General features: G+C 36.8%; 1 protein-coding gene across 1 annotated transcript in view; it reads right to left on the bottom strand.

The window, feature by feature from the left end:
• Positions 1-27,668, bottom strand: part of CPEB3 (cytoplasmic polyadenylation element binding protein 3) — a 126,265-nt gene that overhangs the window by 65,129 nt on the left and 33,468 nt on the right. The window contains exons 3-4 of the mRNA XM_008581608.1: positions 20,424-20,583; positions 10,117-10,173 (exon numbers count right to left, since the gene is read on the bottom strand). Coding sequence (XP_008579830.1) covers positions 10,117-10,173; positions 20,424-20,583 — 217 coding nt within the window. The remainder of the gene's footprint in view (positions 1-10,116; positions 10,174-20,423; positions 20,584-27,668) is intronic.

The raw sequence follows: 27,668 nt of genomic DNA, 5'->3' as shown, positions 1-27,668 counted from the left end.
GCAGGTAAAATTGATGCCTGAAGGGATGGGATACATTCTCATATTCTACATTCACATTAACTATTTGGACGTTTTAAACTCCTTCTTCCTTCCCTTCTCTCTTTCACTCTTACCCATTTTTCTCAGGAAAGTCATCTTTTCATTCCATTTGCAAACCTAAAAAGTAACACTAATGACTGACAAGCATAATACTAGCATCACCGAGAGACTTATAAAGAAGGAATATCATAAAGCAAAATAAAATAATAACCTACTGATAATTTATCATGCTCTGGGCACTATATTCTAAATACTTAACATGTCTCATCTAATGCATAAAGGAACTATCATTATCCATAGTTCCAGATAGGAAAACAAGGTCCAGAAAGGATGACTAGCCCAAGGTTATGCAGCTTCTAAGTGGCAGAACTGGGACTGAATCCAGGTCTAGTCTGGCTCTAAAGCACTTATTCTTTTTTTATTTTAAGTTGAGATATTGTACTGTATTTTCATTCAATAAACTTCATCCACTTTAAGCATACAGTCTGATCAATTTTGATAATTATATATGGCCATGTAACCACCATAATAATCAAGATAAAAACAGTTAATCAACTTAAAAATTTCCTTGTGCCCTATTGCAGATTAACTCCAGCAACCATTAATCTGCCTTCTGTACTATATTTTGGTTTGCCTTTTCTACAATTTCATATAAAAGAAATCAATGTTTGACTTCACTTAACATAGTGTTTTTGAGATTCATCCATATTTTTATATGTACTAATATTTTGTTTCCTTTTATTGCTGAGTAGTATGGATATACCACAATTTATTCATTCACCAGTTGGTAGACATTTGAAAAACACTTACACTTAACCATTAAGATTGAAGAATCAGTACTTCAAACGTATAAAGTCCCTGAAAGTACCCAGAAATGCCTTTCAGAATTTCCACAAATTCCATCATCCTGTTTTTCAACAGCATAATCCAAGATTTAACAAAAGAACTTCTCCCTCCAATTTTCTTTTTGTTTTCATTATTACTACCACTACACTATCATTTCCTACTAATCATTACACTTACAACAGTTATTTTATGAATTAAAATAGGTGTTTTTGTGGATCAGTCAGAAAATCTAGTTGTCACTAATAACATATGAAACTATATCCCACATTCTAAACAACTAAATGTTTGAAATATTCTGCTTGCTTGTTTACAAAATGTTATAGGGAACCTACAGATATCCTGATCAAAACAGAAATTATTTGTGTAACTAATACAAAGGTTTCTTACTTGGTCCTGCTAGAATATCTTAATAAAGGTATTATGAGGTTAAAAAAAATAATAATAAGGAGGTTCATTCAAGCCTCTCCAGCCTATTCCAGTGTGTTTTATCAAATCTCTTTCTAAGTAGCAGAGCCCTCCCTCCCTCAACAAATACCAGATGTTAGAGCAGGGATATTTAGGTTGAAGTAGGGCAGGGACCCAGAATCCCACCTGTCAGGTATTTTCCCCCTACAGTAGTCATTCAAGTACCTTCTTGGACACTGGGGTTCTATAGAACACAACTGGAAAGCTAAATATCTATACACCATGGTAGGACAACTCTTATTAGTTAGAAAGTTCTTTCTTACACTTGCCTGTCTGTTATCCTTACCCACAGACCCCAACCTAATTCCACTTTTATTTGGGCACCATTACTTTATCTCTGTTTTTCTCTTTTGTGCAATAAATTTATATATTCTTCATAAGAAGTGGTTTTCCATATCCCATATCAGCCTGAACATTCGCCTTTGGATAAACCTAATTTCCCACTGAGACAACACTGATCTGTCCAAGCTTCTCATGAAACATCCAAGGCCCTTCACCATCTGACCCTAACCATCTTTCAGATCCTTATACCCACTGTTCCACATATCAGACCCATACATTCCAGTCATCCCAATTCACTCCACTCTTCTAATAGTATCATCATAATATAAGCACCTATCCAGACAGTATAAGAATCTTGATACCTGCACATCCTGACATCTAATCTCCTCTATTCCCTAGGAAACCCCTTAGCCCCATCATCCATTTCCATCTACTATTATTCTTCCCATCTTGTCTAAAATGTAAGTTCAAGCTATTGATTGTATAGTTGGGATTATATACTTAAATCAAAAGGAAGTGGGGGGTAGGAGAGGGAAGGAGCAGAGACTAACATTTGTTTGGTGTGTGTTTCTTGTGAGATATGATGATAGGAGCATTACACACTTAACCTTGCCATTGTAAAGAGGGGTTAATATGCCCATTTAAAATAAAAGAGTCAGATGGAGAGAACAAAGCTATGTTTATTAGATGGGGGAGGGGGTGAGGGGAGGGGGAAGGGGAGAGATTGGATAAGGGGCATAAGGAATAAGTATGATTTGTAACATGAATATGCTAATTAAAAATAAATTTTTTAAAAATAGTAATAATAATAAAAAAGAGTGCAAAACTGCCAGCAAAATCATAAAAAATAAATAAAATAAAGACACAGGTAACTTCTCCCAAGGTCACCTACCAAGTAAATGATGGACTCAGGATTTAAATTCAGATCTGTCTGCCACCCCCACACCCCCAACTGCACTATTTCTACTATATTAGGCTGAAAAAAAACTTTAGTCAGGTAACACACGTGTATGTGTGTGTAGATGGTAATAAAAGAAAGCAAAGCTTCACCTACTGAAGTTTATCTAGGAACCATCTGCACACCACGTTTTCCTTTATTCAAGTCTCAGACATCCATTCTGCATGTACTAAAGGCTTGAGTGGAAGTGTGGTTAAAATCCCCACTGCTAACAAACGGGACTATGTTCTGAAAGTAAAACTGATCACTTTTAGAAGTGTACTGATTCTCCATAATAAATAAAGTATTACTTAGTTAATTGTTATAAAAGAGTTAAACAAAACCTGAGTGACCTTTCTGGGAAAACCCAAAAAGTAAAAATCACACTGGATTAAGGGACTGGTTGGCAGAATAATCTAAGTGTCTAAGCCTTAGATGGCTATTTGCTGGCTGCATGACATCAGCAAGTTGCTTACCTTTTTTAGAAAATGAAGACATTGCCATGTTTTAACAGGGTTGCAATAAAGATGAAATAAAGGAACATTATTCTCAAGTTTTCTATCAAAGTGCCACAGTGGCAGAGGAAAACAAACCATGGAGCACTCTTAAAACTTGTAGAGATCTCGAAAACCCTGTGAAGTCTCTAGCTTTATCTTAAAATTTCATTTCAGTTTCACACACTACTCTATCATATAGCCATGTTTTGTTTGGGATAAGAGAATAACCCTCAGTAAAATTGGTGCTCAAGAAAAGGTTTTGACCATGTCCTGGCAAACCATAGTAAGCATTACAAAAGCACAGAGGTCTGTGAATGCACTTTGTAAAATGTTACTTGCTAGATCCATATATGTTATTCCCATATTTCAAAAGAAGAGTTCGAGCAAATCTTTTAGGAAGGAATTAAGGTGGACTGGATATTCTCTAACACTGTTACACTGCGTTTTTCAGTCTCACTGAGATATGTTTCCCTCTCTCCCTCCCTCCCTCTATCTGGTCTCCCATATTGAGTGCCTACTCAATGAGCCAGACATTTTACTTGAAGCCAGACACCAGCTGTGAATAAAAACTAGGCTCTGCCCTCTCACAGCCTACATATTAAAGAGAAACACCAACTTTAAGATATGTTTCCCTCTCTCCCTCCCTCCCTCTATCTGGTCTCCCATATTGAGTGCCTACTCAGTGAGCCAGACATTTTACTTGAAGCCAGACACCAGCTGTGAATAAAAACTAGGCTCTGCCCTCTCACAGCCTACATATTAAAGAGAAACACCAACTTTAAGTAGCTAACTACAAGTGTGGTAAGTGCTGTAAATGAAATCCAGCTTCTGCTGCCTTTATGAGTAGAGAAAACAGGTAAGTCAACAAGGAAAAGTAACTTTTGTTTCCTTCATCTTTATTGTTGGGTTGAAACCATTCAACTCCTTTCACTTTAAACATATTCACACACACAGGGAACTTCTTCCATAATCCAATAAAGACAGTCAAGAATATTTCAGACTTCACTTATTTACAGTGTTCAGAATCAGGCCTTCTGCTGTCCTATTTTTCAGGAAAAGAGAATTTACTAATCAGAGCATAAACAGGGTGACAAGTAGTAACAGAAAAATATTTTCCCAAAGACACTGAATTTGCATGTTTGTGTTAAAGTAATAATAAAATAATACAACCACTCTTAACAATTAAGCATTTAAAGCAAAAGTTACCACCCTCAACCTGGAGGCAGGAACTTCTGCTCCTGGCTCCATCACATCACCCTAGCCAATTCACATAGCCTCTTGAACCTCAGCCTCCCCATCTGAAAATGAGAAGGGCAAAACAAAACAGCAATCTCTTAGGTCCCTTACCATGTTCGTGTACAGCATCCATCCAAAATAGTTTGAAATTTGAGTACTTTAAAGTCACAGAACATTACATATACCTCTAATTACTATTTTTCATTTTTTAATTAGTCATCATTCACAATGTATTCATATCACAACTGTATACTAATTTTGCTTCTAAATCTATTCAGATAGAAACAATAGCACTGAATCTTGTCTTCAAAAGTTCAAAATTCTCAAAGAAAATGTCTTTAATCTGAGAATAATTAGTCATCATTCACAATGTATTCATATCACAACTGTATACTAATTTTGCTTCTAAATCTGTTCAGATAGAAACAATAGCACTGAATCTTGTCTTCAAAAGTTCAAAATTCTTAAAGAAAATGTCTTTAATCTGAGAATCCCAAAATAGTTCCTTTGCTGACTTATTACACTGCTAAGAAATTATTTACTTATATCTATTCACAGTGAGCAGAAATAACAACGTGCTCTTCAAATTTTGGAAAATTCCATTTGGAATTCTAGCAAAGCTGGCTCTGTTCCCATTCTGGCATAAATGGGTCATGTGTTCAGCTCCCTCTCTGCCACTTCCTCTCAGCTGAGCCTTTCCCCAAGGAGTACACTCCCAGCAGAGCATGAAAGGGAGGGGGAAGAGGAAGCTCTGCAGCCACACAGGAGTCTCTGCCCAACACAAATGTTCATACCAATCCCCTTTCACATTTCCTCTTTTGATTCAACAAAGGCACTGGCAGCCCTCAATTCAAACAGAAATATAAGCAAAACCTTCCATATTTTCAAGGCATTACTAAGAAGAAAAATGTGGAATATGGTATAACCTAAAGTTCCAAGTTTCTTGGTACATCAGCTCTGTGTAAGTTGTTTAACTATCAATGACCTCAGAGCTTCTCAAGCAAGTGAATGTCTCTTTGGTTTGTTTAAGGTATTAAAATTTTAAACCTGAAGATGCCGGCCCGCATCTTCAGGTTTCATATGCCTTTCAGTCTGCTTGGAAGATGCCTCTTTGGAGCTGAATGATACTATCCCTTAAGCCATACTACGCCCTCTATTTCTCATCTTGTACTCATCAAACAACTTTCTGATATTTGTCTGTTTTCCCAAGCCCATTTTCTGCTTGGAAAAAGAGGAGCTGACCAGTCAAAAGGAATAAATGGATATACTCAGCAGTGGTATCACTTGGAATAAATTGAGACCAGGCATTCTGGTTTTGAACATTAATTTCACCACAACTTTGGTTCATTTGACCAATCATAGAAGCACCAATATTCTTTTCTGAAGATCAACATAATAGGAAAAAAATCACCTGGTCTGGCAACAATGCTATACAAGACCACAAATGCTAAACAAACACTACACCTGGAGTGAAAAAAACAAAAACGCAAACATGATTAATCTTAGAAAAATATGTCTGATAGAACCACTACAACTACAACATACATAGCTAGAAGCACTCTCAGCAGCCTCTTTCTGTCTTCAGCAGAAAAAATAAAATTACATTATGCAAACTTTCAGTGTTTTTGGTGTAAGAGTGAAGAAGATGTTTCATGGGAAGAATTATTAAAAAGTTAAAAAATATATATTATCTGTTTAAGTGGAAGGGGTACATTGTTTCAGACTTAACTTTATTTTGGAAATACTGGACAAGTGGTAGGTCTTACTAATGGATTAGCATTTCTTTCTACCACCGCCCTTTCTATATTCTACAGTACTTGAAGACCTAATATTTTTGAGAAAGGCTGAAATTTAAACGTGTCTCTCAGGTTCCTCTCCAAAGGTTGGCTTGCTAATTTTTACTAGATTCATGGTCTTAAAAAGAAAATCAGTTCTCTTTGGCTTTATACAACGTAAAGTCTTTCCACAACCTAAATGTCTATAGGTTTACTAGTAACTCCAATTTGTTTTCCCATAGTTGGTATCCTATCCTCTTCTCCCAAGCTCCTTTTTCTGTCTTCTAGATGACATTATCAGCAGTGGTGATTCTCAAAGAAAAGTATAACTGGAAGGCATGCACTAGGAACACCAAAAAATGGTAAACTGGCTCATTCAAAGATGAGAAGTAGTACTGAGAAGTAAGAATGCTCATCATGCATTTCTGTCCTTCCCATCAATTCAGAAGAGCTGAGAACATGGAATCTTCAGGAGAGATTCAGGTTTTAGTGAGGTCAAAGAGTTAAAAGAAGGATGGAAGATTTTTTTATGTAGAGAGTAAGCATGGATTTTGTAGAGAAAAAAGGATTTTTAAAAAGGATAAGAAAAAAGGAACTACAACTGACTCACATTTCCTTTTGAAAAAGATTAAAGCATTGCCTCAGTTCTCTTTAATTTTCTTAGCCAGTCCCTTCTTTTCTGAAAATACAGTTCAACCTTAACCTAATCCCTACCAATAATCACAAATTCTGAATCAATAAATTTTCAGCAATTTGTGACTTCATCTCAATTATTCCTATATGAAAATGGAGAGAAAAGGAGGACAGACCAGTCACAGGACAATAACTGTCGGGCCAACAAGTGGTAGGCATAAAAAGGAAGACAAAAAATACACAAGTGTGTTTGCACATCCAGATGGTTTGTTATACTATACAAAAGGGTGGGGAAAAAAGCTGTATCACAGCAAACTTGTCAAAGCCTGCAGGTCCCACAAGTATCTACCAAGGAGGATATTTTTATTCTGATCATCTCAAGTTGGAGTCAACTTTGCAAGAAAACCAATGGTAAGTAATGCAAATATCAAACTGGTCATTTTTATGGTTTATTCTTAGGAGCCAACAGGACAGCGCCCTGGACAGCGCCCGATTTTTATTCTGATCATCTCAAGTTGGAGTCAACTTTGCAAGAAAACCAATGGTAAGTAATGTAAATATCAAACTGGTCATTTTTATGGTTTATTCTTAGGAGCCAACAGGACAGCGCCCTGGACAGCGCCCACAGAGCCATTTGAAGACTGACACACTCTGATGTCTGCCTATCATGTTGCAACTATGTGTAACTCATCAACGTCTGACATAGATATCAGCAAAATGACCTTTTTGGTACTTTAAAAAATATTACAGGGGCCAGCCCGTGGCTCACTCGCGAGAGTGTGGTGCTGATAACACCAAGGCCATGGGTTCAGATCCCATATAGGGATGGCCGGTTCGCTCACTTCGGAGCGTGTGGTGCTGACAACACTAGGTCAAGGGTTAAGATCCCCTTACTGGCGTCTTAAAAAAAAAAAAAAATTACAGAATCACAGAATCTTCATGTGGAAAGCAATCATTAAGATTACCTAATCAGTCCCCTTCTGTCACAGATGAGAAAATTGAGGCCAAAAAAGGAATTTATGGAATACGCACTAAATAGAAAGAGCATATATAAAATTTCTTATTGAAAAGCAGAGAATTAAAGAAAATCAAATCAAAGAGAATCAAAAACTTTTAAAAAGAAAAATGTCTTTTAGCTTCATTTTTTACACAGAAAAATCACAAATTAAATCCTCTTCCTCTTGCAGAAGAGGACTCTCACATCATGTCAAATTAGGCCTTTTCTCAGATAACACATTTATTCCTTCAGGCAAACACACTACCATACTGTTCTTTTCTTTTACATTCAATTCTAAATCCCATCATCTAACTGAAGTCTTTGCACAATTAATTACTGCCGAAGCTTAGCAAGTAAGGCATGTTTATTTATTCCCATCCCACTAGAAAAAAATTAGAGGTAGCAAAATCTAAATTTAAAGTGACTTTTCTTGGGGCCGGCCCGGTGGCGCACTGCGCTAGTGCGCCGCTTGGGAAGCGCGGCAGCGCTCCCGCCGAGGGTTCGGATCCCACATATAGACCGGTTCCCGCTCACTGGCTGAGCGAGGCACGGGAGCAACGCCGAGGGTTGCGATCCCGTTGCCGGTCCCCGGTCCGGTACGGGGGCAACACTGAGGGTTGCGATCCATTGCCGGACATGGAAAAAAAAGACAAAAAGACAAAAAAAATAAAAAATAAAAAATAAAGTGACTTTTCTTTTAGATATTAGAAAATTAGAGGTGGAAATTTTGAATTTTTATTGTCTCCAAGACCCACCAAAGGAGGGGATACTAGCTATCTAGAAAAAAATATGCATGGAGTGGCTTAGGAGCTGCATCATCAAGCACTGCCAGTGGTTCTCAGCAGTGCTCACTCATAGGTAAGCTACATGTCAGCACCAAGGAAATGTGAAAAATATATTTTAGAGATAACCTGAAGTCTGTCCTAAGGAAATCTGTCCAATGGTACTTTAATTGGACCATCTGTCCAATGGTATCCTTGCTCAAGCAAGAGGGAAAGGAATAATATCGTACACAATCCTAGATTTACCCAGTATGTCTCCCATGTATATCAAGAGTCAGCTTGTACGAGTGTACTTCAGGAAGTTCTTGGAAAAATAGAATTAAAAGATAACATGAATCTTTCCATGAACTTTTTTTTTTTTTGTCTTTTTCCGTGTCCGGCAACAGATCACAACCCTCAGTGTTGCCCCCGTACCGGACCGGGGACCGGCAACGGGATCGCAACCCTCGGTGTTGCTCCCGCGCCTCGCTCGCTGAGTGGGAACCGGTCTGTATGTGGGATCCGAACCCTCGGGCGGGAGCGCCGCCGCGCTTCCCAAGCGGCGCACTATCCAGTGCGCCACCAGGCCGGCCCTCCATGAACTTTTTGAAGTACCCTTATATACCTGGGAGGATGAGAGGGGCCAATCTGATTATCACTCATTTGCTAGAGGAGAAAAAAAATCCCAAGAGATTCAATGGTTGTATACATCCTCCTGACAATGGACAATTTCCATTTAGACTGTTCTTCTACAAGGCTATTTGATCATAGACACTACAAAAAAGAGCTGATGCCAACCAGACATTTCTTCCAGTGTTAGTTAATCCAATGACTTCCTGGTTAGTAAATTTTTGATGCTCCAGAGCTTGATCCAACAATTACACTGACAAAACCATTTCTAACCTGCAAAGCTGTTGACATCTATACCACACAAATTCCACTAATGGAAGACTCCTGGATGTTCACCTTGAAACATCTGTCAGCTATCTACCACAATGAGAAATTTCTGAGTTATGTATAAATAAGTTGATTTATTCATTCACATTCTCTACTCCACTCCCTCTCTCCCTTCACCTCCCTCCTTTGTTCCCCCAACCCAGTGGTATAGAGCAGGGCTCACAGCAAACATTTCTTGTAAAGGGCCAGACAGTAAATAAGCTTAGGCTTTCTGGGCTCTGCCTTTGTAGCACAAAAGCAGCCATAGATAATCCACACATAAATGAATGAATGTGGCTATGTCCTAATAAAACTTTACTTACAAAAACAGGTAGTGGGCCAGATTTAGCTTATGGGGCTGTAGTTTGCCAATCCTGGTATAGAGCAGCAATTATCAAACGTTAGCCTGCATCTATTACCAATATCAATCACCTATAGGAGTTGTTAATTCTAAGATTTCTGGGACCCATCTGTAAAGTTTTTGAGTCAGTAGGTCTGTAGTGGGGCCTGAGATTTTGCATTTTTAGTTAAGTGTCCAAGCAATGCTGATGCTGCTGGTCCTGGGACCACACTTTGAGAACCACTAATATAGAATAATGATCTATACTGCATTCAGTAGAAGGCTGAAATGTAATGAACAATTAAGAAAGAAGAAACCACATGCTACAACCTTGACTGCTAGTTTTATAGAATATTATATATGAAGACTTACTGTTAAGTGCCATAATATTATCTGTTCCTGGATGATGGAAATTTATTCCCATGCGCCCTAAAAAATAAAATGATTTTATTTTAAGCACAAAGAAAATGATGCTTAATGTAATCATTTGAAATATATTGTAAAATATGAACATTACAAAAAGCTAAAACAGATTAATCTCTAACAGTACTATCAAAGGCCAAAGCAATTACAACACTTTTTAAATCAAGTCATAAAACATACACGTGAAAAGTCTTAAAACAAAGCCAAAGTCTCAACAATAAATAAATAAAACAAAACATAAAAGAAGCTTCTGTTGTAACAGCCTGAAATTTAACACATCCCCCACATTCCAATTTAAACATGCCAATTCCTTGGATTAAGCAGTTTATTTAAATAATCATTCATATTGCCCTTCAAATTCAAGCAGCAAAAAAATAAATTCAAAGTAGTATATAAACTTGAAGCTTAGAGAATAAAAAAAAATAGAGATTTCACAGTGGCTCAAAAATGCAACATAATTATCAGATGGCAAACAGAAGAAAGATGGTAAAACTTACATAACAGATGCAACGGGGGGAAAACGACTGGCCTAAAAATGTAGGGTTCTGCTGCTGCCCCTAACACTAACTAGTTATATGACCTTGGGCATAATGCTAATCACCAGACCTTCATCCTTATTTCAACAACAGGAGTTGGAAACACTGGCTGGCTACATGTTTTTGAATGCCTCTGAGCTAAGAGTTACTTTTACATTTTCAAAAGGTTGTAAATAAACAAACAAAAAAAGTAATAATATGCGACAGAGACCATGTGGCCCTGAAAGCCTAAAATATTTACTCATCAGCCCTTCACAAATTTTGCCAACCCTTGGTCTGTAAGAAGACAAGTAGGAATCAGGTGTTTCAACTAATGGCCCACAGGGGTAAGAGTGGAAGATGCAGACATTAGGTATGTTTTTTCATTAATTATTTGGGACAAGGAGGTGGATGTATTGAAAGAAAAATTAAATCAAGTTTTGTATGGAAAAAATGCACATAGTAAGCTTTCCTGACCAATTCCTTTAATAAAACTTATTGAAACAATGCTTTTTGTAAAGCTAGTATCTATGAACTTGGCTCTGCAAGGTTTTCATGTTCAATTACGTCAAGGGTTATGAAATTCTCAGAAAAATGTTAATTTTATTTCACTACCATTGTTTGAATAAATAAATCTCAACAGTATTTTGGGGGAGGGTGGTATAGAGAAAACTGGAGATAAAGAAAAAGTGACTGACTTTTACTACAAACACAGTTTTATATATAATTGCAAAAGTGTCAGTCATCATTTTGTACTAAATTCTGTTATGCGAGACTGGAGGCAAACATCATCAAGCTCTTCTGACCCAGAAAAAAAGCATCATAGTGGACGAAACAGAGCATTTGCCTCAAATTCAAAGGGAGAATCAGGAATTCCAAGATAAATCAAGTTTTTGCCTACATAAGGCCATCCTAATTTCTTAAAAACTCTCAGGTCATAGTAATTTATGAAAGGTTATTCATATTAAAAGGTAGGAAAAAAAACAAAACTGTCAAAAGTGTAATGTCACTTGTATTGATGTGCGTGTGTGCGTGTGTGTTTTAAGAATAGGAAAATCATCAAAAATTGATGGATTCTGATGAAACTGTTCCAATTTTACCATAAAGCGTTACAGGGGTTTCAGTAAAAATTATTTTTAGTTTTTATTATTTTAAACTTCCTTATTAGGAGAAAGCTATGGCATTTCTCTCTTGTTTTGTGGAGACTATTTGCTAACATTTATAATATAGTAAAAATTTTTTAGATTAGAATGTTTTCTGTAGAAAAATCATATTAGTAAGAATCATCTAAAAAATAAAATTGCCTATTTTTTTTTATAGATTTCATAGGCCTTTTCCTATTTACTAGAAGCTAATTATTTGGAGTTTGTTTCAAAAACTACCCATTGTTAAAAGACACATTTAACATATCTATATGTAATTGCTCTACACGCCTTATGTTTTTCTAGTTCCTAAGTCATTTTAGAGTCCCTGAAATTTATACTCTACACCATATGCAATGAGGGATATCTCCCACCACCACCTTGATCGGAACTTATTATGGGAAAACTTGTCACCAGAACAAGGCTTTGACTCAGTAGGGAGAATCTGTATTCTGATTTCACTTAGCTAGCTGTATCAATGTCTTCTCCTTCATTATTTTCAGATAATCAAGACTTTATCTGGATTAACTACCACCAAATACTAACATCCATGAAAACTAGATGTGATTTACTCTAAACCAGTTTTCATATTTTGGGGTATTCAAATTTAACAGTAAATAGCCAATCACTGGGAAGTCTACCTAAAAACCCATGAAGACCTCAAAATCAGTGCCCATCAGAACTTAAGAAAATGGCATATACACAGGGTCTCTTCAATCTTTGACCAAGGAATATTTAGAGGAGAGTGTGGTACCCAAAAGGCTACCTATTTTCCCTAAATATTCCTACAATATTGAAGGGTCATCAAGGAAATCAAGCCAGCCCACATTTAGTTGATCCTCATTTGACTTCTTTGATTTCCTACATCTACAATACTCCATGGTAAAGAATTATGTAGTTTACAACCACTACATCAAATAATAGTTTTTATATGGTTCTGGAAGTACTTATCTTCCCAAACTTAAAGCAGTGCCCCTTTCGTCCTCCAGAAGTTGAACATACCTACATGGATCCTTTTCGACATTTTCCATGAGGTTTTAGAACTTTTCAGCTTGGAAAGATAAAACTGAAAGGAGGCTTGGTCGTTTTCTAATTATCATTCTCTATGGTACACTGATTTTTTTTTTTTTTGCCATATACATACTGATTTTTTTATTTTTTCTTTTCTTTTATTTTTTTAAATTTTATTTTGTCGATATACAATGTGGTTGCTTATTGTGGCCCATTACTGAAACCTCCCTCCCTCCTCCCTCTCCTCCCTCCCACCCAACAATGTCCTTTCTGTTTGCTTGTCGTATCAACTTCAAGGAACTGTAGTTGTTATGTCTTCTCCCCCCCCCACCCCCGGTTTTTTTTGTGTGTGTGTGTGTGTGTGTGTGTGTGTGAATTTATTTATTTATTTTATGGAATACTATACTGATTATTTCTAACCCCTCTTTCTTAAGATGCTGCAGAAGAAGAGCCTTAGGCAGTGTTTTGCAGGTTGAAGGCATCACTAATTGCTGAAAAGCAGAAAATTTTTTACCTTTCCTGGTATTCTCCCTATCTGTTGGCCTCTTTGATTTCAACTAATCTCTGGGTTAAAGTCAGCAACAAAAGATTTTATAAGAAACTAGGTTAATGCCAGATCATCAGAACATATTATCTAAATATAATCTAATTTTTCCCTAACTAAATGCAATTTTTTTTTTTTAGTAAAATCACTTATGGCTTATTTAAGCTAGTTTCTTTACCTCTTCAAAAATTAATGTTTAGATTATAATGCAATATATTTTGACAAAAACTAGACAATGCAGAAAAATGAAAACAAGACCACCAAAGATAAGCACTGTTAACCTTTTGATTTATAGTTTTCCAGTTTAGGGAGTATGTATGTGTGAAGGTTTCTCTTCTAAAACCAGATTTGATTTTTTTTTTCTTAATATAGTGTATGTCTTACGTTTTACAGTTATTAAGGAATTTTGGAGGAGAGTGAAAGTATATAACAGTAAAAGAAACTGATTCCAAATTCAGATGAGGCCATTTCTTTTTCTTCCTTTTGTCCAATAAATACTGCTGTTTAATCAGCTGTGAAAATAGAATCAAGTGTGTGACATCTGGTGATTTTTGTTAATGCAGTCTGGTGCTGCCAGCATGACGTTTTGTCACCTGTCCATGGTCTGCTATTTTTAAATTGTTTTGTCAGCTAGCTATCTTGTAAGTATAATGTAAAATATAAGGTTTCGGATACTAGAAGGTATACTTGGTTTTACTGAGTTAAATGATGCTGTGGAAATCTGAGACTGTGTCCCATTTTCCCCACTGCACAGAGCCTGATAAATAGGAGTGAGAGGAGATAAAGGGAGAGGTCAGAGAACAGGGTTACATATGGTTACAGACTGTAAAAACCATTCTCATAAGCCCATTTTCCCCACTGCACAGAGCCTGATAAATAGGAGTGAGAGGAGATAAAGGGAGAGGTCGGAGAACAGGGTTACATATGGTTACAGACTGTAAAAACCATTCTCATAAGCTCAATTCGCATTCATATTTAAAAGGCTAGTTATAAAAAACTACCTCTATTGTTATTCAAATGTTCAGAGTCCACTGAAACCCATACTTTTATGTGTCAAAAATAAAAACTGGAATTATTAATTCCTAATTATGAAAGTCATCTCTTCACTTCTACCATATGTTATGAGATAGGAAACAACTGTTTTATCTTCCACTAATCACCCCTTTGCTCTAAAAAGTTAAGCATTTCAGAGAGCTTCATATAATGGAATGTTAGTATTGTGTTTAGAAAGGGTCATAAGGTAAAATAAATGCAGGTTCTAAGGGATTTTATTTCCTACCAACTTCCTCTATAAAGTTTGACATAAATTCCTTTAGAAAAAGTATGTGTAAGATGTAATAATATGATATGTAAAAATATAGGAAAATGTGTTTTTTTAAATCCTTTTTAAGGAACTGACAAAATGGTGGTACTATAATATTCTAAATATTTTCTAAATAACCAATGAACAGAAGCTGTGAGCTTAGACCTGAGGTCAAATCCTAGTTTCTTTACATACCAGTAGTGAATGATTTTCAGCATGTTATTAAATACTCTGTGCTTCTGTTTCCTTATTTAAGACTGTACTTTAGAATGATTAAATAGGAATTTCTGAAGGTAGTATCGAGGCATAATATTTTTCTTTTAAAACTGTCAGGTGATTACAATGCTGTATTTAAAGGATTACTGGGCAAATTAATGGGAGGCACCTATAAAAATTACTCAGTTTCTACTTACTATCTGCATCCGCCAAGAATGTATAGAACAAGAACAATCACTTCTTACTCAGAACCAGTCCGCTAGCAGTTTGTGGAAGCTGCTAACTTTTATACGAGACAAACTAATGTGGGCTGAAGGAAGGTAACAAAAAAATAGAACTGAGCAATGACTCAAGCTACAGGAATAAGTAAAGACACAGTATTTTTCTGGAACAAATAAGTAAACAAAATGTAATGAGGTGCTTTTTCTAAAACAAGGGGACCTCAAAATTCCATAAAAGGGGGCCAATTTTGTGAAAGGCTCTATAATACTAAATTTTAATTATGATGAATAAAGAAAAATGCTTCTATAACACCAAAGGAGTGGCATTTATCCCTTCCAAGTTTCTGACAACTTAAATGTTTTAAAGCACTATTACTAGAAATAAGCTATTTTTTCCCAACTCTTTCAGTATACCTTTGAAAAGCAAACCCTTCAGTATCAGTTCTCAGCTGACACATGCTCTTTTCGTTTTTCAAATCTCAGTTCCATGAATGGTGAAAATTCAAATATATAAAAATTTTTCATCAGGCACTACTCCCAAAGAGTCAGCCAAGCCTACTCTTCTGTTGTAAGAAAGAGACTGCATGGGATAAAGGAAAAGTGACTCCTCCCTGTTTTTAGCCAAGATACCTGCTATATTGTGCTTTCCCTGCCAGGGGATGAGATCTTGCTTCCCAAAATCACCTATTCTGTCCAATGCACTATAGTTGGTATTTCCTTATTACTCTTCCAGAGTAGAAAGAATATGATTAATCAAACCTAACAACCATGGGTTTTCACAAGGGTTCCCTAGTAGCTAAGTGAACCTTCATCATTAGTAGAAAGTCAGAGGACAGCTGTAAGGAAGGTATAGGGATGAATCTTTTTCCCTATCTCTTATCCTACCTCTCCCAACACCAGAAATCCCCTTAATCCTCATAGTTATGAGAAGAGTTGAATTTCCTTTCAAACCACTAGAAATGAAAGCCGAGAACAATTCCTCCCATCCAGGCCTCACTGTTACCTCTGCCAACTCAAGGGTATCTGTACTTAGAAAGGAAATAAACAGTTTTCATTATTTCATCACCCTCCTCAAAACCCTTCTCTCTCATCTCTTTGAGACGTTCTCTCAAACAAACAAAAGGAAAAGTACACATAAAGTATGGTAAGAGACAATAGAAAATTATTAGAATGTTATTGTGTTACAGCCAAGAACTGTAGTTTGAAATCTTTAAAGGGCAAAAAAATTAGCTTAATTTGTATTTAAATAAGGGTTCTGTGATCTGATCAATGTTGCAGAAGACATTCTTCAGCATGCTGTGAAGAAAGTTCAATTCAACTCTTCCTCTATATTATTTTTATCATGGGAAAAGAGTTAGGGAAACTTTCAAAATTTCCTACAAATATTTTCAAGGCTGACCCAGCATAAGTATAAACATAATTGAAAAACAGTTAAAGCTTACTTACTTCACTAAAACAGAAGTCTCCATATTTCCAGAACTCCCTATTCTGTCATCTCTCCCACTAACCCTTTTTTTCCCCTGAATCAAGAGAAGAGTTGATTAAAGAGATTTGTTACTGAGTATATTTCGAAGATGAAATATCACTATCTATGAACATATTTTCTACCATGTTCATTTAAGTACATTTTGAAGCACTTTATTCTTCACCGATTTGATATCCTATTTTATTTTCTTTACATTATTCAGATATACAATTTTGAAAAGCCAACATAGGAGTATTATTTTCCTTTCTCCTTTAGGTGGTTTTTGAAAATGATAGGGTGTTTATTCTTCAATAATCACACTTATCTATGGAAAATATAAAATTTTGACAACTTGCATCTGGAAGTTTTCAACATTTAGCTGCAGTCTAGTTGGAAGTAAATATTGAGTGAATATAAAAGTTTAATTTACTACTGAAGCCAGCCAATAGGCACACCATGACCATCTCCAGCAAAAATAAATACTATAAATAACATTTGAACAGGTTCTGGTGCCAGGGACTTTGTTTGACCTTCACACCCATGCTATGTAGTAGTTGCCTTATTTTAATGCTGAGAACACTAAGGCTTTAAAGAGGCTAACTAATTTATCCATATCAATAGCCAACCAGAGGCAGAGCCAGAATTCAAACCCAGGTTTGACTACAAAGTCAGAAAGGGTGAGTTGAAACTTCATCTCCTGTACAGAGAATATAAAATATCTGGAAGGATGTTAATAAAAATAATAACTTTTGTTAAAAAATAAAAATAAATTTAAAAAATAACTTCTGTTATCTCTAGGTAGTGAGTCTCAGGTGATTTTTTTTAGTATCCTTTTAGTCCTTTTGTGTACTACTTGAGTTTCTTACAATGAATAAGAATGTCTTTTTTCTGAAGAAAAAAAAATTGAGCTCTAGGAAAAAACCACTGAAACAAAACATACAAAAAAAAAATTACTTTGTACTTGAGTTTTGAGGCCCTCAAAATAGTGTTCCCATGTTCAAGTGAGAGAAGAAGATACTGAAAGTAGGAGGAAAAACAGGATGGAATAGAGAGAACTGTTTCTGAACAGACTCATACAAAAGCTACATGGTAGGTCCCCTAACCTACCATCTTTCTCTTTAAAGACCAATCCACTTAAATGTTTACATCTTTTTTTTTTTTCCTTTTTGTCTTTTTTCGTGACCGGCAACAGATCACAACCCTCAGTGTCGCGCCCGTACCGGACCAGACCGGGACCGGCAACGGGATCGCAACCCTCAGTGTTGCTCCCATACCGCGCTCAGCCAGTGAGCGGCCGGTCCGTATGTGGGATCCGAACCCTCGGCAGGAGCGCCACCGCGCTCCCAAACGGTGCACTGTAGCAGTGCGTCACCGGGCCGGCCCAAATGTTTACATCTTTTGATGCAGAGACCCTCACTATGATTCTGCCTTAAGGAAAAGCTATGTGCAAGAACCTGTCCATGGCAGCACTACCTATAATGGAGGAAAAACCAGAAAAAACCTAAGAGTCCAAAGTTAAAGCCTACCAATAAGATATACAGATAGAAATATGGATAACGTGTATTATATGTGAAATAGAAAAATAAAGTACACACTATTACAATGTTTCTTTTATTTTTTAGTTATCTTTTCGTTCTTATAATTTTCTCCACTTTTTTTTCTTTTGGTGGTTGTCTGGTACAGGGATCTGAACCCTTAACCTTGGTGTTATCAACACCACACCCTTACCAACTGAGATAACTGGCCAGCTTTCTCCACTTTTTAAAGTCAAAAATTTCTTAAAATCTTTTCCTTAAAATTCAAATGTTATAATTATTTTAGTAGAAGTAATAAGGATCAAACACATGATGCCATAAACCAGACCTAAAAGTTTCCCAGCTGGAAAAAGGAAGCAGGAAGCTCAGACACCCTAACCAGAGGACCACAATGTCATTGATCCCAGGGAAGCAGTCCATTCATAGGAAGTCACTATGGGCAGTATGATGAACCGGGGAGTTACAGACATGTTGAAGCTGTGAAAAAGTACACACTAAGTGTCTTCCAACTCATTAGGATATACTATCAGTACAGCACAGTGGGCTTTTAAGGATGAAATCTCATACCTGCAAGAATAAAGGAGAAATCCATGCAGAGGTGGTTGGATATGCAATAAAAAAGGCCACCACAAATGGAATAAGATATTTATATTACTCCATAGTAAGGTACCTTCCTTATACTTTACCCATGCTACTCTCACAATATCTCCTGCTTAACCAATATTCACAAAATCCTGGAAAACTGCTTTATACACTATAATCTAAGATCCTTTCATGATCTTTTATTGCAAGAAGAAAAGAATACAGACCAATATAAAACAGGTATGCATAAAGAAGAGCTGAATATTTCAGAATAATTAGGAGAGCCTTATAGTTATTCCAGGTAGGAAGGAAGACAAATGAAGTCTTAGGAGATAATTAAAAACACAAAACAGTCTGTGAATATTGCTGGTGTATTTTTAAACACCATTCTCACTTCTAAGTGAAGTATGCTTTAAATTACCATGTACCTAATCTTTTAACTGAAGAAAAATGTGGTAACAGTGACTAAATACAACAATGAATAAATAAGAGATTTTTTCTTCTACTTCTAAAGGCCTTAAAAATCTAGCTTTTAGGGCCAAGCCCGTGGCGCACTCGGGAGAGTGCAGCGCTGGGAGCGCAGCGGCGCTCCTGCTGCAGGTTCGGATCCTATATAGGGATGGCCGGTGCGCTCACTGGCTGAGCACAGTGCAGCCGGTCTCAAAAAGGACAAAAAAAAAAAAAAAATCTAGCTTTTCTCAAAATCCTTTATTTTCCTCATAGCCCATTAACTCCTTTTTTCACTGGAAAATGAAGAAAGCAGCAGAAAATCATGAATGTGACAAGAAAATGAAGAAAGGGATTTCTGGTAAGGCTGGAGGAAATGAGTATCAGTGTTCATAGTCTGACGCACCCTATATAAGAGCCTAGAGAGACCAAACCACCAGGGATCGAATTCCTCACAATTCTGAAAGACATAAAAGTCCATATCAGATGAGGATCCCTGTGGCTAATTCTTCACACTTTTCAAGTATTTCAGTACTAACCAAAATGTGATGGATATTTGCACAGATAATTTGCATTACAGTATTTTAAAATATCATAGGGTTCCTAAAAGTCCTACAACCCTTAAAAGAACTATCTGTAATTAAGAATGTAACATCAATGTCTATCTTGAATTTATGTGGGCTCTAAAAATAGGAAGTACTAATAGACATTTTTCAGTGCAAAGGGTCACTGGCTACTCTTAAGTCTGTGTAGTAATACTTCCTATATTAGGAAAGTGATTATACGTTAATAAAATGGAATCCTTTCATATTTAATTTTCTGAAGTAGTATTTGGAAATTGGTTTACTAAATCTCATGCTTCCTTACAGTATACTTGGACTTAAATGAATTATCCAGGTTCAGCTGAGGATTCCAAATGCACAAAGCCCAGAAAACTTGGCTTCCGGTCTCATACCTGGACCTAAATGAATTATTCAGGTTCAGCTGAGTATTCCAAATGCATAAAGCCTAGAAAACTTGGCTTCTGGTTTGATGCTATAACCATGACCTCATCTACCCAACACATGCTTCTGTCAGACATTACTGATTAAAGCAATCAACCTTGATTATTGTAGGTAGCTGAACCCAGATTAAAAAAAAAAAAATCAACTTTAAATACATTCCACAATGCTTTACAGAAGCAAAACAAAAATAAATTAAAAAAATCACAATAATTAAAAAGCTGATTTTTGCTTAAAACAGCAAGCAAGGAATGGACACATGAATATTCCTAACCTGCAAAATGATTCCTCCACATTATATCAGCGAAACTCATTGGTGGGCCACTGGGAGGGTAGTGTTTACCTTTCAGAGGCTCATGATCAGTCCTTATCATATCCATTAAGGAGTTCTCCAACGAGTGCAAGTTAAAAGTGTCATAGGGCCTACTCCGGTCCTAAAAATAAAAACACAGAACAAGACGATATATAAAATTACTTCATAAAATTAACACCATATCATTTGCTTCCTGCTGTGGATTGACGACATGAATGCAAGTTATAGATTGTTCTAATAACACAGTCATTCTTTCTGTTAAGAATAATGACTTGGCAACATTAAGTTTAATATATTTCCATAATTCATTAAACTGCATCCTTTTCCTTAATATTCTATAATATACATGCCCCACTGCTTCAAACTGACTTTCTCTCAAATGAGCTAAAAAGTCAATTCAAAAGGAAGAGTCAAGTAAACTGGCTTTGGCTTCTGACCTCCACCATCAAATGAAAAGAGATTCTCCCCCCAGAGAAAGGCAACAATTAAGAATTCAGTCTACAAACAGAATCACTTTCCCGAAAAATCAAAAGGGGATTGTAATTTCAATGTAATTTTATTAGATATCTTTAATATTTATGACTAATAAGTTCCATATATTTGATATACTTTTTAGGTGTCCAAAGTACTAAAATTACCTATTGGAAAGCACTCACATGAAAAACTTTAACCCAAAGTAGTGTTTTCATGACATTGGATTCAAAAAAATTTAGAATATAGAGAGCAAATGCAAACTAAGTGAAGAAAAAAATAATTGTTCCACCATATTTCACCCAAGCCTGTAGCAGACTATCACCTACAAACTCTTCTTAGTAGTCTGAGCCTAAAGGGAAGTGCAGCTCATGGCCTAAATTAATAATATAGAACAGATCTAGTTTGCTTTGTTTAATCAAAGCAAGACAAACATACTTGTATATCCCAACAGCCAAACCAAATTAAATACAGTGATAAGAGATTATTTTCAGGGTCTTGAATATATCTATCCAGCCTTGCACTTGATCACCTACCATCTCCTATGAATCAGTTGCCTGTCTCTACCCTTGGCTAGGAAAGAGACATGGAATATTTTCTCTGGTTCTCCATTTTCATCTCTATATAATCCAAGAAGGTCTCTTCTTTTATCTTTAAGGTCCTCCTGCAGATCACTGTTTTGCTTTGGGCTCAAATTATCAGTGGAAACTCTAATTACTTACGGAGTAAACCTGAATTTCCAGAAATGCAGGCTTATCTGTCCCCATATAGATTTTTTCCTGGGACTCTTTCCTAGAAAGACTGCTGTTAAATGCCAACGATTAAGAATATTTAAGACTTGATTCCCAAATCTGGATATACTCAGAATCGTCTGGGGAGCTTTTATAGCTCCAGATGTCTGGATTCCATCCCTAGATATTCTGAGTCAAAACATTTGTGGGGGAAGCCCAGGGAACCTGTATGTTTTAAAAAATAAGAGCCCAAACTTGATCTTTGGAAATCCTCCTTGGATACTGCTGACAACAGCCAAGTTAAGCTGTTTTAAAATATTCTTCACTTTGAGGCCGGCCCGTGGCTCACTCGGTAGAGTGCGGTGCTGATAACACCAAGGCCACGGGTTCGGATCCTATATAGGGATGGCCGGTTTGTTCACTGGCTGAGCGTGGTGCTGACAACACCAAGCCAAGGGTTGAGATCCCCTACCGGTCATCTTTAAAAAAAAAAAGAAGTGTGCTGATAAAAAGGCAAAATGACAACCTTTTTCTTGCACTGACAACCGCAGACTGAGTATGTAGGAGCCTTGTATCATATCTACATTTCTAATTAGAGCTCTGTAGATGTGTGACTGTTTCAGAACAGGCTGACAAGGTTAAGGGAACTTATAAGAAAAGGCTGTTTGAAGGCATTCAAGAATCTTTCCAGGGACTGGCCAGTTAGCTCACTTGGGAGAATGTGGTGTTGGTAGGACCAAGGTCATGGGTTCAGATCCCCAAACTAGCCAGCCACCAAAAAAACATAACAAACAAACAAACAAAAAAAGAATCTTTCCAGCCAGGACAGTTTATTTTTTCATTGAATTCTTGAAATAATCCTTCAAGGTTTGTAACAACATACCTGTTTTACACATGAGGAAGGTGAGTTTCAAATAAGATTCAAACCCAAATCTGACATCAAAGCCAAAACAAAACCTAAGGAGTATAAAAATCTGTCCAAAGAAGTTGATCCAATCCATACGGGGTTGTAAATGAAAACTTCTATAGAAACATAACATTGCATCTAACTACTGATGAAATGATCTTCCTGAAGAGGTGGTTCCTGTCACAAGAGGATATCAGAGATTAGATGACTACCTGTCAGGAAAATTGCAGAGGGTGTTGAGAAGGGAAATTCATGTACCTAAACTGAGGTGGTTCCCAAACCTGTCTGACTGTCAAAATCACATGTAGAGATGTTTAAAACACAGGTTCCTAGACTCCAGCTCAAACCTGTTTAATCATAACTTGAAAAAAAGAAATAAATGTCCTAGATAATTCTTACAACTGGCTAAGAGCCACTAGATTGGATGATTCTTCAAGTTAAGCCTTTATACTCATGATTCTATTTAGCAAAATTGGGTACTAAATAGAGGGCAGGGACTACAAGGACAGTAGCGGGCAATAAACAAGTCCTGCCACTTTGCAGAGGGTCAGCTTTGCAATCTTCTGATTAATTGTAGGTTAGAAAAGCAGTTAGTTGGTAGCCAAGTTTTTGAAAGAACAAACTGAAATCAAAATCTGATTTCAAATTCTGGCTCTCCCACTTACTGGCATATCACTTTGAACATGCTTCTAAGCCTTGGTTATCTTTATTTATAAAACAGGGATGATAATTCTCTATGGTTGTTTTCAGTACCAAACAATAGAATGCACAACAAAGCATCTGTACCATGGTGGCTACTGTAATATCAGGAAGAACACAAAAAGACTTCTGTGCTGCCACCTCAGAGTACTAAAACATAGATTTAAAAGTCTAGCAGTTCACAGATGCTAACCTAAGAGGGTTCACTAATGCTCAACAGATGAAAATATATGACATATGAAAGGCATGACAGAATTTGCACAGACTTCTTAACTGAACAAACTTCAGTCCTCTGACTTTTCTCATTAAAATTAATTCTATCCATGCCTCATCAATTTATATTTGCTGCACACCATTCATCCTTTATGTTTTTATAAGTAGTAAACTTTGCTGAAATAAATGATTAACCAGGAAGCCTGCAAGAAACAGAACAGGAAGTATAGAAAAACTGAAAAACTTGCAATGAAATTCATCAACAGAAATCATGCATAGAGAAAACTAGGCCACAATTTATCATTCAACAACAAAAGTTACAAATGGCAACTAACCTGCTAAGTCTCTTTTTGATAAATTTTGTTTCCCAATATACGGAAAAAGGAAAACTTTTTTTTGCTTGTTTTAACAAGCAAATACACCAGGAAGTATTAGAACATCAATAAATAATGTATCCCATTATTGACTCTTTTCCTTTGAAGATAACCAATGACAGATATTATCAATTAGTTGTACAAAGAACAGCCCACCCCCACTGCATTAGCCCTGCTATTTTTCTTCCCCCAGCTTGACTTAATATTTATAAATTTATCAACTATTAGGGATCGTCCTGTGGCTCACTTGGGAGAGTGTGGTGCTGATAACACAAAGACCATGGGTTCGGATCCCTGTATAGGGATGGCTGGTTAGCTCACTTGGGAGAGTGTGGTGCTGATAACACAAAGACCATAGGTTCGGATCCCTGTATAGGGATGGCTGGTTAGCTCACTTGGGAGAGTGTGGTGCTGACAACCCAAGTCAAGGGTTAAGATCCCCTTACCGGTCATCTTTAAAAAAAAAAAATCAACTATTTAATATGTGCCTGGCATTGTTCTAAGCATGCTATATGCATTACCTCACAACTCTATGAAGCAAGTAAATTTTGTCCCCATTTTATAAATTAAGCAATTAAATCTTGTAGAGATTAAGTAACTGGCTCAAAGTTACAGGGCTAGTAAGTGCCAAAGCCAGGCCTCAAACCCAGTCAAATGGACAGTGCTCTTAAGGACTCTCATTGTACTGCCTCCTTGACTTTCTCTGATTCCCTCCAGCCTTAAATTTGTTTCACAAATATTCCCTTTAACCTAATCCTGACACAATCCAGAGAGGCTTCTTTGACCCATACCTTGCCACATAGGCAATGTGACCCCCCACTTGCCCTTGGTCAATTACCCTTGTTCAACTGACAACTAATTAATCTCAAGAAGCAGTTTGATCTACCCCTCCAGCACAGTGCCAGGTCTGCCTCTATCAGCCTTATCCCATTCACCTGCCCTTTTCTTGGGGGAGAAATCCAGGACCTTTTTCTACCTTTTACCCAGACATTTTCTCTCCTAGAGATACAAAGTAGAAGGCTGCAAGGACCAACAGTATCTGAGAAAAAAAGTAGCTCTGGAACCAAAGGTCAAAATTAACCATGTAACTGCTATGTGCTAGGCACTGGGCTAAATGCTTTTCAGTCATGCCCTCAATCCTTGTCATAACCCTGCCAGATAGGCATTATCTCCATTTCACAGAGGGAAAATACTGAGGCTCACAAAGATCATGTAACTGCTCAAAGTCACAGAGCTGGTAAGAAATCAGGACGTGAACCCAGATCTGTGACTTTCAAGTTCATGCCAGTAATATTCCAATGCTTCTACACTGACCAGTTGCAGTGTGCCCCATGAACAGTGGGGGCTTAGTTGGGAAGAAAGGGACATACACACGACAAAAAATCAAAAGGTGGGTATATGTTTGTTTGAAAGGGCTAAGAAAGGATTAACTGTGGTCATAAAATAATACAGAAAAACAAGAAGAGGAATTCCTGAAGGAAGGTTTTTCTATTTATGACTCCAACATATATATGTTCAGATCTCCATACCAGTCAGCTGCCACACACACACACACACACACACACACACACACACACACACACACACACACACACACTTCAAAGTTAAATGCATCCAACACATAAGGAACACTAACCCATGAAACTAGCCACTTCTGAATTTCTGCCCTACTGCTCTTATTTTCTACTTAGTACTTGTTATTTTAAAATATCTCAGTTCCCTGTCTATACTACAAACACTGTTTGAGAGTATGAATATACCTTATCTGGTTTTTTTTCTTATTTGTAAGACGTCTCAGGCGACCTTACCTATTTTTAAATGGATACTTATTACATAATTAATATCTGAACCCATTCTTCTCAAACACACACAAATAGAGTACTGTAGTCTCCAGTCCTGTCTTCTCTTACTCTCTTCAGTCAATGGTATATTTTAACCATACCAAATGAGACTATTATATTTGTGGCCCTCTGGAAAATGTGGTTCTATACTCTCCTTCAGTTACTCAATGATAAGCAAATACGACTCATATCTAACTTAAAGTCCTTATAAAGTTGAAAATTTTCTTTTTCTTTCTTCAGGGAAAAAAAATTTCATCAGCACCTACTGTGAACTTTCATATTCTTTAAAATTGTTGTTAAATATAGTCTTCCGTGCAACAAATTTTCAAGAACCCTCAGTATAGCCTGGAATAAGATTAGGGCATACACAGAAATTATCGCTCCCCATCTTTTTCTTCTTAAGAATAATTACTGAGCTAACGAGATTCTGGAGAAGTTAAAACGCACACACACACACATACAAATAGTTTCATCTTCTCTGAGGGATGCTCAAAACTTAGATGAGCATGACTCAACCTGAAGCAAATTTCTGCCTAGTCTCTTCCAATCCCCCCCCATCTCCAATCTTCCTTCATAGCTCTTCTCATTGATTTTGCCCCGACAAGTCAGATAAGAGGCCCAGTATATCAGACATAGAGAAACATAGCTCTTGGAATCACCTTATTATCTGAAATGACCCTACAGATTGAGGCCAGCCAGCAGGGTAAATGCTAGGGAGGTCAACTGTAGAAAAAATACAAATGCCTGACGTTGCCACTGCTAACTGTGATAACAGTTCATAGTTATGTACATATACACTTTCAAAAGGAATAATAATACAGGTTAGCAGTGAGATGCAGAAAGGAAAAGCAGCAACTATGATGGCCAAAAGAGCAGGCTTCAAGGAACTACAAAAATTAAAATTGCTCCTTTCCCTGGTTATTGTGCATATGTGAGTTTTGAAAGTGGTTAGCTGATGTCCCCCCAAATCATTGGGTTGTTAGCAGAATATTATCACAAGCAGCTTATTTGGCACTGATTTATTAAGCAAAATAATGTAAGGGAAGCTTGACCTTTGCTACTAAAACCTATCTTAGAACATTATGCAAAAGTACATGTCTCTCCTCATATTTTTTTCTTTTTACTAATCATACACATTGAAATCCTTCCACAACACTGACCACTTCCAGATATAGTTAGACACTCCTTTCTCTCCCTAATATTCTGACTCCAGGTAATTAGCACTAACAGTATATTGTAATTCCTTCCTTATATGCCTGTTGCCCTCAATAAACTTAAGTCTCATGGGAGCAGAGATGTATCTTATTTCTCTATATTCTCATCACCTACCAGAGAGCCTGGCACATAATAGATATTCAGTAAATGCCTGCTTCACATTTACATTGTCCTTCTGATGAATTCATCTTGCAAGATTTTTATTTAAACTAACAAAGAACTATACACTTATTAGAATGGCTAAAAAACAAAAACCCTGACGATTCCAAATGCTGACTAAGATGTGGAACCAGAATTCTCATAAATGGCTGGTGAGAATGCAAAATGGTACAGTCACTTTGGAAAAAGTTTGGCAGTTTCTTATAAAGGTGAACATAAACTTAACCATATGCTATGGTCTGAATGTTTGTCCCCTCCAAAGCTCATGTAGAAGCTTGATCCCCAATGTGGCAGTGTTGAGAGGTGGGGCTTTTGGAGGGTGATTGGACCGTGAGGGCTATGCCCTCATGAATAGATTAATCTTTTCATGGATTAATTAGGTTAAGGGATGAATGGGTTATCACAAGAATGGCACTGGTGGCTTTATAATGAGAGCAAGTAAGCACATGCCATACTCTGCCCTGTCACCATGTGATAGATACCCTGTGCTGCTTCAGGTCTCTGTGAAGAGTCTTCAACAAAAAGGTTCTCACCAGATGCATCCCCTCAGCCTTGGATTTACCTGCCTCCAAAACTACAAGAAATAAATTCTGTTT

Source organism: Galeopterus variegatus, unplaced genomic scaffold, assembly GCF_000696425.1.
Source record: "Galeopterus variegatus unplaced genomic scaffold, G_variegatus-3.0.2 Scaffold2402, whole genome shotgun sequence".
NCBI classification, from domain to species: Eukaryota; Metazoa; Chordata; class Mammalia; order Dermoptera; family Cynocephalidae; genus Galeopterus; species Galeopterus variegatus.
This window is presented reverse-complemented; position numbering and strand designations above follow the sequence as displayed.